This window comes from Podarcis melisellensis, assembly GCF_964234715.1.
Source record: "Podarcis melisellensis genome assembly, chromosome: 2".
Lineage (NCBI taxonomy): Eukaryota > Metazoa > Chordata > Lepidosauria > Squamata > Lacertidae > Podarcis > Podarcis melisellensis.
In genome coordinates this window covers 50,397,357-50,409,270 of record NC_138529.1, presented here as the reverse complement: position 1 = coordinate 50,409,270, position 11,914 = coordinate 50,397,357, and the positions used below count along the sequence as shown (strand labels likewise).

The window sequence follows — 11,914 nt, the reverse complement described above, 5'->3', positions numbered from 1 at the left end:
GCAGCACACGGAAACGCCGTTTACCTTCCCGCTGGAGTGGTACCTATTTATCTACTTGCACTTTGACATGCTTTCAAACTGCTACGTTGGCAGGAGCAGGGACCGAACAAAGGGAGCTCACCCCGTTGCGGGGATTCGAACCGCCAACCTTCTAATCGGCAAGTCCTAGGCTCTGTGGTTTAACCCACGTCCCGTAACCTGAGGTACCACTGTAATATTTTTTTAAAAAACTTCTATCCCTCCCCCCCCCATAAATTAACCTACATTTTCTTCCAGCTTTCCATTTCCTTTCCATTGCAGACTTAGGACGCATGGGGACAGAGGTTACAAGCGGTTACTTCAGATAAACATTCACCTAGGGAAGGTGTAAAGTCCACATAAGTAAGGAGAAGTCAGGCCAGAGGTTATCTGTAAACGTCACTGGTTTGCTAAGCAAATAACTATTGTTGCTGGCCACTGTTCTTTATCAGTTAATGATTATACACACCTATAAATGACACGATAGCCTTTGAAACCTCTTCCTCCTCTTGAAATAATTATTTTAAAAAATAGTAGAACCTTTCCTCCTCCACTTCCAATCTGCACATTTAAAAAAAGGCTAGACATGTAAGAGAGGCACAGTAAATGCAGCTATGAAATCATCATGAGGTGGTTGGGAAATGAGTCTCCCTCCTGATGAGGAATTACCCTCATGTGGTTCTCATGTCACCATGAACTTGTTAAAAATATACTGTGACAAGAATCATGAAGCCATGGCTTTCCGTCAATATGAAACTCCAAATACTGTAAGAGTATGTGTACATATGAACATAATTTGAGCTGTGAACCCATTGAGGAAATGCACACACTCTTTGTGTTATGTTTAGACTTTACAATATTTCCTCCTATATCAGGTTCAGGGGAAACAGTTTTTTTGTATGTTTACACCGGTTTCCACTAACTGAAACACACACACACACGTACATACATATACTGAATTATCATATTATTTACTGGCCAATATGCCTATCAAATGTGTAACAAAGGTGGGGGAAGCAAGATTCAAAATGAAACACACACACACACAGATTATTGATTTATATATATGCCTGTACTTATGCTCTTAAAAAGTATCTACTACTATGCCTCCCACTTTATTCCACTACGTGTGTGTATGTGTGTGTTATAAAAAAAGACTGATTCTTTGAATTACAACAAGTTAACTTTGGATTTCCTGGCTTTTGTAAAGCCAGGAAGGAAGTCCAACCCAAGTGTAAGTTCACTGGAGTTATTTAAATGTGACTTTAACCTTGCAACCCATAGCTTTTTCATACCTTGCCTTCTTTCAGCTTTTTTTTTTTTAAAAGATCCTTACAAAATGAATCAATATGTAAAGGGTACTTCCAGACAGAGGTTTATTCTGGCATTGCAAGTTTTTCACACTGTCTACACGATATCATTGTCATCAAAATGCCTCTACTTTGCAATGTGTGCATGCTTATTAGCAATTTTGGGGGATGGAGATTTCATCCTGAGCATGGTTATCAGTTTGTCATGTACTCTCTCTTCTGTCACCTGAGCACAACCTGGCTGTTCTCTTTCCAGGAACGGTCCTAAAGATATGAGTGTGTCTATTTCCCCTGATTGCCGCATGCTAAGGGCACATCAGAAATTCCAGTTTGGATGAGTTCTTCTCTCAATAGCTCAGCATATGTCAGAGATTTTTTTTAAAAAAAAATTAATACAGAGGTTTTGCACAATACAAACACCCTTGGAGACAATTGCTGTTTCCCTCCCCACCCCCCAAAAGCACAACCCTTCTTTTTTACCCATTTTGAACCATGATAATGAAGGGCTGGCAATAATTGTTCCTGTCCATTTCTGAATTTGTTTAAAAGATGTGTATAGGTCAAGAAATACCTGTGTACATCTCTAGAACATGAAAAAGTAGTGGGGGAGCAGGGGGGAATAGAAGGGGCCAGAAAACTGGGTGAAATTCAACGTTTAGCTAAATGGGGTATGCAGTGTAAGTCAGGGATGAGAGCCATTTGCACAACAGGACTTCTCCCCTTCTCCTCTCCCAGCACACCCTGCGTGCCCCCAAACCAATTCTTGGTGTGTCCCCCAACCCTTCAGAGCCAATTTAGGGGGTGGGGGTGCATGACAAAGGGGGAAAGCATTCCATTACACAAGGGAATATTTCATGTATTCAACAACTTAGCTGAATCCTGCCCACTGCATGGTAATATTGTGTCAAGGACTGTCCACTGGTGTGGATGGGAAACCACAGAATACCAACGAAGAAACTAAGACTAAATACAGAATGTGTGGATGCTCATGGGTTGCACACACTGAAAAATCAGATCTGAGCAACCTGTTGGCAACATGAGCCAACATATGGGTAACTCCCAAAGTGAAAAAATATTATGAGACTGGCTCAACCTTCCTCACATACTTCTCCCTAAACCCATGATGGTGTGAGAGATTAGAACAAAAACTCTCTTTTTACCGTATCTGTTTAGTAGAGCCAGTAATTTCTAAAGAAGCATGAATGCCCCATTTTTTTGTGTTATTAACTCATGTGTTCAATAACACAGAAACAAGGAGTGGTGCTACAGTAACCCCACCACTTATAGTAGCATGTGTGAAAACATAACTCATAAAAAATGCATTAGGCACAATGTATACATTAGGCAAAACTGCATATAATTGTTTTATTATACTGTAGATCTATTCAAAGCAACCCATAAACATTAACACTGGAAAAATGAGAAGCTGAGTGAAACCGAAATTAACAGATTTGCCTATCCCTGTGGAGGACAGACTACTGGAGAAAGACACCATGTTTTCAGGGATGATAACTACCCTTTGGCCCAAGCTCTGTTTAAGCTCCCATTTCTCTGGTCACAACAGAAGGATGTTGTCTTTCTGCTCTTTCCTGGACAGAGGCACTGCAGAACGCAGGTGGGGATATCACATACTTCAGTGTTCCTCTAAACCAAACACTACATATGATATACATTAAAAAAAAAACAGATACCAGTTGTCTCTCCTGACCTTGACCCTCTCACATGCTGGCATTTTCATTGGGAAGGGCTGCCCCCCATAACAGAATGCTCCAACATTTCTGCAATCTGAAGTGGTAAGGTCCAAGACCAGTTTTGCTACCTCAGCCCTTGTTTATGTAGGCCATTTAGGTGGGCTGAAGGGTGGGTTTCAGTTTGTGCTTATGACAGATCACTCGGGGATCTGCTTTGCCCTGGCCATGCTTCAGTCTGGGCTGCCGCTCTGAATTGAAAATAAGCTGGCAATGTTCCTAAGGGTTATATAAACTGGCCTCCTTTGAAAGATGGCAAGTGGGAGGTTTTCCACAGTGAAGACAATCAGCTATGTGTAGCAACCTCAGGATTTATGCCCACTGTTTCAAATTGGTTTTGGAGTAAATCCTTCATTAGCTGAAGGTTAATAATCCTTGGGATTGTGAACAGTTGTGCTTTGAGAAGAGCTCTGTGTAGGCAGAATTAATATGGAGGAACTGCAGAATCCCATGCTTCCAACAGCCTTCTTGATTAAAAAGCCATTTGTGATATGTGGGAAAGTCAGAGTGTGTCACCCGCTTGAGTTCATAATGAGCAGTTTTGCAAGGATTGTGGCTAATGAGCATGAATTGCCCTCTGAAAATGATTGAATTCTCAGAAATGTCTTCTCTTAAGGGTTGGTCAAACACACAGTATCATTAGATTGGTTTAAATCAGGGGTGGGGAACCTTAGGTCCAAATGCAGCCCTCCAAACTTTTCTATCTGGCACCGGGACTCTTCATAGGCCACACCTCTTCTCTCCAAACCACACCCCTCACTGGTCTGGCTTCACATATTTCTTGAGTATTTTTGCATGGCTAGAATATGTCCTTAAACTTTGGTAATGCCTCTCACTTGTCTAGATGGAAGACATAATGTGTGTGTGTGTGTTGAAACTAGCCTACTGTGCAAAAGTAAAATTTAAATTCATCTTTCCACCTGTGTTTGTCTCTAGCCCCACCTACCGCTACCATGCGGCCTCTGGAAGATTGTCCAGAAGGCAATGTCGCCCTCAGACTGGAAAAAGGTTCCTAACACCAAATTTAAACACACAAAATATCTATGCAAGTGAAAGTGACAGGGTTACTGATCAGTTAGGATAATCCTACCGGTATGTTTTCAGTCTTTGTTCTGAATCCCATGATTCCTGGTGTTGTTATAAGAACAACAATAATTAATATATAAATAGAAATGAAAAAGTGTTAGCCTGCCCATGTTTATTTTTGAGAAAACAAAATCTGGATTGGCATTGAGTCTAGAGTTTTGGCACTGAAACTGCTGAATGAAGACAATTACACAATCAGTTCTAGCAGCCTGCCAATTTGCATGCTTACCAGAGGAGTAAGTTTGCTTGATCTATTCCAAACCATCTGAAGTTTTACAAATAAATTCATAAAACTATGAGCACTGTTGAAATCAGAAAGTGTATTTTTAGTCCTCACATTCTCAACACACATATTTGTGACCAAAGTGTGGCTAAAAGCCCAAAAGTCAAAAGGAAAACTAAAACGGAAAATTATCAACTGCATAGAAGATTCTGGAAGTGTATAGAGATTGGAAAGCAGACATATTGCTGCCTGCTTATATCAGTAATGGTGTGATGAAAATGTTTTCAGTCAAGAGAGAGCAGTCTATTTTTTTGTGGTCAGCATGGGTGCATGGGGGAAGATTCCTCTGTCTGAAGGAGCATTCAGAAGTTGATAAAAGTTCTGGAACATTCTAGAAAAGTGTCGCAATGACACAAGAATCCAAAGCAATTTTTTGAGCATTCTCACAAATTTGGGGGAAAGACATTGGAACAGAAAGCAATACCTCTAGAGATAGAAAGAAAGAAAGAAAGAAAGAAAGAAAGAAAGAAAGAAAGGAAACTAAAAGTTGTAAAAGGTGATAATTATATTGCGAAAGAAAACAAAAAGTGAGGAAGCAGAGGAAATGCAAAAAGAGAGCAAGACTGAGAGAGCCGTGAGAATTCCTTTTATTGAAATTTGCTTGTGACGCAATATAAACAGAATCTTCAGAAATTCTTGAGTGAAGACATAGTCCAATTGGTTAGGACAAGGTGCTCTGTTGAAAGGGCACAAAGGGGGATTTGAACCACTCCATTGCCAGTTACTTAGCATTCAAGGCTTGTGGGTTTGTGAAAAAAGCAGGGCTATTGTTACTTCCCATTACATTCTGGGAAACAGTAATTAGTGAATAAGCATTCCTCACTAGATATGGTTCCTCATTTGAAAGCCCTGAACTGAGTCTAAATTGTATGAATAATCTGGTGGGTATATACATATAAGGTAAACTGTTAACCACAGTATTATTAAGACAGTGTTGGTGCAGATATAGCTCAAAATTATAATTGTTCTTCTGTAAAATATCAAAAATCTGTTCTTGCCAAAAGCCACCAAAAAGCTTTTGTGTCATTTTTACACTGGTTTTGACGCAATTGGCCATTAAAAAAACACACAGATACATGAAGCTCCTTCTCATTAGAGCGCTTTTGAAAATATTCAGGTCCACACAGAGAGTGGTACATTGGGGCAATCCAAGAATTCTCCTAAATTATTACATTGGGTATGGATGAAATGGTTGTAATCCTCCTAAGGAAGTAAGCCCCACTGAACACAGCAGAGTATACTTCCGAGTAAACATGGGTAGGATCAAACTCTAGAGCTCATTGAACTGAAGGTGCTTCTAGGTGACCTGCTTATTGAACTTTCATCCTAATTTGTTTAAGAAGTGACCTATCCATCTTGCTTGGAGTTCATGTTTTCTCCACTTTTTCATGGGTGAGGGGACACATTTTGTCTAGATTAATATCCTGTTATGTTATAAGAAACCATCTGTTTTCTATTAGATTTTCATCTTTTGGTGATTTATAAAGCTGCACGCTGTGCCGTAATGCAGGGAATCTTGGAGCAAAAGAAATAGAAAGGTTTGGGGCATATAGTATAGACAACTCCCAAAAAGGAAATAACATATCTCTTCAATTTGGGGTTTTATTGGACTGGATTAATACATTTTTAACTTCATTGTCATTTGTGTGCTGGAAATTTTTATATAGATATTTTGCCTGAAATTTGTTAAGGCCAATAGCTTGCAGAATAAGCCTGATAAAGAGCATGGTAACTAGCCAGTAGGCAGCATAACTCAGTGGTTGCTGAAGGACTGTGTGCATGTGTTTGTTTGTTTGTTGTGTGCACGCAATAGTAGAATTGGGAATAGGAGCACAGCTATTCTAGTCTAACTATATTTCAGCGCTTTGTTTCAGTGTTCATATCCAACATGTTACATAGTGCTTTAAAAAATGCAGAGCTTTCATCAAGATTTCTACTGTATTATATAAGCAATCTTGTTATAAGTGTGCAGCCTTTTTAGAAGGGGTGTGACTCCATAAGGAAGAACCAAGGAAACATTGTGTCCCCATTCCAGACAAATTTAGACTGCAATCCTGTGCCTGGGAGTAAGCCTCATTGAACTCAATGGAACTGACTTTTGACTAGACATATATAGGATTGCATAGTTAGTTAGGCCTAGGTTTCATTTAAATTCATGGGTCACCAGTTAGTCACAATTGACTTGACCCATATATTGCAATAGCTCATCAGCATGGCTTGCTCTGGATCGGAACCCCTGAGAACAATCACAAAATTAGACAGTGACTTTGAGAAGCATTGTTTTGGCTTCATACTCTATCTATCGAAGTTGTTAAGAATAAACCCCAGAAGGGTGTAATGAATGAACTCCTCAACTCCCAGATATGCAGATTGGGATGCTGGGCGTGATCCTGCACTTCCTTTTTCCAGATTGCTCCCTTTGGCATTTTTCAAAAGCACTAAATTACTTGTTACGTGTACTGTACACATTATGTAATACATATGTTTGTGTTCTCCCAAAGATGGGTCAGCCCTGTTGAAACAGAAAACAATCCTTTTATCAGCTCAAGCACCAAGCAAAATAGTGTTTATGTTGTCTTCAAAACATAAGCATTCCAAATGGTGTCACTTAGCCATCTGTGCTGTTTTGCTTCACAGACAGAAACACCCTCCCCAAAGCAACTGCTAGACCAAACTCAGCTAAATGTGATTTTAAAATATGCATCCTTGCAGTTGATTTAAAAGGGGTGAAATGCTCATGGTACCTAATGGAAGTGCTTGATTGCGTTGATGTAGGTAAAACGTTGACATGTCTGCATCAGATCTTTCATAATCAGAGAATGCAGTCTCCTGTCCTTTTCCATAATAGATCAAACACCAAGCTTGCAGTCTTCCCTTTCCCTCATGAAGGACACTGCCAGACTGCCACACTTTTGTTTGACTCTCATCCTGTGCCCAACAAGGGTGCACCTTTATAACCCACCACACAAATACAGGTACATTGCCGTAAAGAGCACTAGCTAAATAGCTCTCTAACAAACCCAAAGCTTGTGCTGCTTTTTTTATTGTTCCAGAGGGATGTTTATTGTAGGATGGATGCGTGCTGCTCACGCAAGGTCACTGTTATATCTAAATGGCACCACGAAGCCAGTTTTAAACGGCAAGAAAACAGCAAAGACTTGACGGTGGCGTCGTATAACCTCCGCTCAAACGAGGGCGATTGCTCGTCTGGGGGAACCTCCTCTGGCCATAACAGAGAAGCTCTGCTAGCGGCTATGCCCTCTCTGGCAACTAAGAGAGATTTAATTCCTGCCAGCAGAGGGCAATGGCGGGGCCCAGAGAGGTCTATCGACACCCCACACTTTCCCCATATTCCAAGTCTAGATAGCAGCAAAGAATATGAATGAATCTGGAATGTGTCCTGAGCGCGCTTCTGGGTTTGTAAGCCGTTTCCTTTTCTTCCAGCACATCGTGTGCCCTTTCCTCACCGCTGCTGTGAAGGCCAGGCTCCGGCTGGCCGAAGCCCGGGAGGAGCGAGGCAGCAGCGCGCGCGGCGTTGCATCAGTCGGCTTCCTGCAGGAGCGGGGAGGGCTCTGGGCATGCGGACATTCAAAGTGACTTTGCCGTTCGGGCTGCTCGATGACGCGAGCGCTCGCGGGATGGGAGTGTCTGTCTGGCTCCCCGCCGAAGTGACGTCTTCCCAGGCACCGCGGGTCATGTGACCGGGGCCCATTCACAAAAAAAGCCGAAGCAGCAAACCGCGGCTGGCGCTATATAAGGCGAGGCTGCGTCGCTCGTCCAGCAAGGAAACTGCAACAGACAAGCAACGAGCAGCAGCTCCCCGCAACGGAGGCTGCCAACACAAGAGAAAGAGCAAAGCCCAAGCTAGCGGCTCTGTCGTCTTTGCCATCTCCACGTTCAACGATCCAAGCGTTTTTACTTTTTGGAACCGGGGTGGGAGTTACGGACCCCCGCGAACAAGGAACAAGAGAGGCAGCTTTTGTTTGGCAAAAAGCGCCGCCTCGGTTCGAGACGAGCTCGGCGGGACTAAACAAAGAGGCGCCCGGGGAACGGAGACAAAAGCGGCTGCCCAGCGCCCTTTCGCCCACCGCGCTGCCTGCCCTGCCCCGAGCGATGGTCAACATGCAAGTGTGCGCCCTGGACTGCGAGACGCTCCGCGAGCTCCTCCAGGACCGCTGCGTGCAGTGCCTGGTGCTGGACTGCCGCTCCTTCTTCTCCTTCAACTCCTCGCACATCGGCGGCTCCTGCAACGTCCGCCTGAGCACCATCGTCCGGCGGAGAGCCAAGGGGGCCATGGGCCTGGAGCACATCCTGCCCAACGAGGAGGCGCGCGCCCGGCTCCAGAAGGGGCTCTACCACGCCGTCGTGCTCCTCGACGAGCGCAGCGCCGACCTGGAGGCGCCCAAGAGGGACAGCACCCTCCTGCTGGCCCTCAACACCCTCTGCCGGGAAGCCCGGGACACCCGCGTCTGCTTCCTCAGGGGTGAGTTAAAAGGCTGCACACACACACAGAGAGAGAGGGAGGTCGCCTTCCCCAAGGCGCCCTCTACCCTGCCAATCCACCTCCCCTGGGCTTCAAAAGTCCGTAAACCAAAGGCCCACCGGGTAAACGGAATTAAGAGCAATACGTAGTAATAATAACGGATATTGACAAATAGCCTAGGGCAGTTGCATTGTTTTAACAGAGGGGCCACTGGACTGTCAATGGAGTTTTACCTCCCCTTCCTACCCCACCCCCAGCTGCTTAGAGTTTGTTCCTCGGACAATATTAACCTCTTTTCTTCTTTATTTTCTTCTAGGAGGATACGATGCCTTCTCGTCTGCCTGCCCTGAGTTGTGCACCAAACCATCTGCTCCCAAGGGCCTGACTCTGCCGCTCAGCGCAAACAATGTGCCTGGCAGCGCCGATTCAAACTGCAGCTCCTGTGGGACTCCTCTCTATGATCAGGTCAGTTGGGGAGCATTCATGAATCAAAATTACGCTTGCTTTTTTAAAAAAAATTACACTTGCTTTTTAAATTATTTTATTTTAATTACCAGTTGGACTTTTTAAAAAAATGCCTGGAATGGAAAGACACAAATGTGTGTATAAAAATATTCCATTTGGAAATACAAGGCATTCGAGGCAAAACAAATGTTTCATTATAACACAACAACTGTATCAAAGTGCAGAGGGAGCCTATTTTTGCAGTGGGATTAACAGACTGTGTTTCTTTGTCTCCTTTATTTTAGGGTGGTCCAGTGGAGATCCTACCTTTCCTGTATCTAGGCAGCGCCTATCATGCTTCCAGGAAAGATATGTTGGATGCTTTGGGGATCACAGCCTTGATCAACGTTTCTGCCAATTGCCCAAACCATTTTGAGGGACACTATCAGTACAAAAGCATCCCTGTGGAGGACAACCACAAAGCTGACATCAGCTGCTGGTTTAACGAAGCAATTGACTTCATAGGTAAATGAGTCCTCTCTCTCTCTCCCCCACCCCTACATATTGAGTTTATAGTATCCCTTGGGTGCCAGCACCTTAGCAGACACTTCCAGCATCCTTTAAATTTGAGATGCAGGGTATTTCCTTGGGGATCAAAATAGCACCAGCTGAAATAAATCTGTAGCTATGATGGTGCTTGGGCTTCTTTTAGAAGATAGCATTGTGAAATCCCAAAAAGCATACTAGACTAGTCATTGGATCCACTAGCATGGGTGTTGGAAGAATCAGCTGGTAATCTGAACCAGTCTCATGCTGACAGAATTTTCTAGCAAGCTTTAGTGGCCACAATTGGAATAGGTGATTATAATCAAGTTGAAACAGAACATAAATATTGGTTTATTTGCACACCTTCCTTTGTGCATCCAGCTCCATTCCCAGCTGTGTGACGTATTGCTATAGCTGGTTAGGCAAGATGGCCCCTCAAGCACAGAGAGTGAAAAGCAGCTTTGAAACTTTGCAGGAAAACTCTTGCTAATGTTGATGTTTTGCTTGCTCCTTCAGACTCTGTTAAAAACGATGGTGGGCGAGTATTTGTTCACTGTCAGGCTGGCATCTCCCGCTCAGCAACCATCTGCCTTGCTTACCTTATGAGGACCAACCGAGTCAAACTGGATGAAGCTTTTGAGTTTGTGAAGCAGAGGAGAAGCATCATCTCCCCCAACTTCAGCTTCATGGGCCAACTGCTGCAATTTGAGTCCCAGGTCCTTGCTCCAAATTGCTCGGCAGAGGCTGGGAGCCCGGCAATGTCTGCATTGGACAGAGGAACATCCACTACAACGGTCTTTAACTTCCCCGTCTCCATCCCTGTCCACTCTGCTTCCAGCGCACTAAGCTACCTTCAGAGCCCTATCACCACCTCTCCGAGCTGCTGAAAAGCAGGTGCAGGTGGGCCCTGTACACAAAGACTTGATGCCCTTTGCTGTTACCTGAAAAGTGCAATAACTTTGAGGGCAGGTCTGTTAGCTTGCACCGGACTCCTCTCATTGCAGTTACAGAGCAATACAAGATCCACCAGCTCAGAGCAGCATCTCTTGACTCCAGAAAGCCAGGTTCTTTCTGCTAGATCTTGCTGAGATGCATTTTTGACCAATGTTTGGATGCTGCCTACAAAGGAGAAAAAGCATGCAGGACATTTGCTTTCTACTCCTGAAATAATTCCTCTTTTACAGTTTTTCTGTTTGTCAGTCTGTTTCAGTAGCAAATCTGAAAGTGTTCTCATTCCTGGGTGTGCTAGGCTGCAGTCGAACTGTCCCCTTGTACAAGGATGTCCAGATATTTATTTATTTTTTACAGTGTAATTGCTTTGTGTGTGTTCTGCCTTTCAAGTCTGAAGTTTCATTTTCTTTTTGAAAGAAACAAACAAAATACCTCAGTATTTTTTGGGTACTGTAATCCTGTAAATAGATCTTAAGAACTGTATTCCGAAGCACTGACATTGAAAGCACAAAGGAGTGTTTGTGTTTTTGGGTTGCCAACAGTTACATGTTTTGCTGATTTATTTATGATGTGAAATAATATATTTCTTCTTATCAAAAGAAGAACATGGGTTTTGTTATGATTGTGCCTTTTTATACAAACCAAATAAATTATGACATTTCTATTGAAGAAAATATTAATTCTTTTATAGATCCTTCCCCCACTCCCTTTTCATAATATGCTGAAAAATTGCAACGGTAAGTATGTGAAGTCCAGAAAGCAGACATCTCCTCCTTTGTACTAGCCCTGTGCTCCATAGGACTTATTGCAGGGTCCCTAATGGTGCCATAGAAGAATCCAAGCCCCAATACAAAGTCATTTGCCAAAATCCAGGAAGCACCACATGTAGGATCTACCCTCTTGTGCTGTACAAATGGCTATTGCAGTCGAAAGAAACATACACACCCAAGCTATTAGGGCGGGGGGGGGGGGAATGTGAACCCCTAAACAGATTATTAGCATTGAGGGGATTCAAACCGCTGGCCTGATCGGCAAGCCCTAGGCT

General features: G+C 43.4%; 1 protein-coding gene across 1 annotated transcript; it reads left to right on the top strand.

The window, feature by feature from the left end:
• The first annotated feature begins 8,210 nt into the window (after positions 1-8,210).
• Positions 8,211-11,543, top strand: DUSP1 (dual specificity phosphatase 1). Its single transcript, XM_081898424.1, has 4 exons — positions 8,211-8,928; positions 9,245-9,393; positions 9,678-9,897; positions 10,435-11,543. Exons 1-4 carry the CDS (start codon positions 8,559-8,561, stop codon positions 10,803-10,805), a joined length of 1,110 nt encoding a protein of 369 aa, XP_081754550.1. The 5' UTR covers positions 8,211-8,558; the 3' UTR covers positions 10,806-11,543.
• Positions 11,544-11,914: the final 371 nt, after the last annotated feature.

Coding starts and splice junctions, on each gene's coding strand:
- DUSP1 (XM_081898424.1), top strand. CDS start 8,559: ATGGTCAACATGCAAGTGTGCGCCCTGGACTGCGAGACGCTCCGCGAG. Junction 9,394..9,677: donor GGACTCCTCTCTATGATCAG/GTCAGTTGGGGA, acceptor CCTTTATTTTAG/GGTGGTCCAGTGGAGATCCT. Junction 9,898..10,434: donor CGAAGCAATTGACTTCATAG/GTAAATGAGTCC, acceptor TTGCTCCTTCAG/ACTCTGTTAAAAACGATGGT.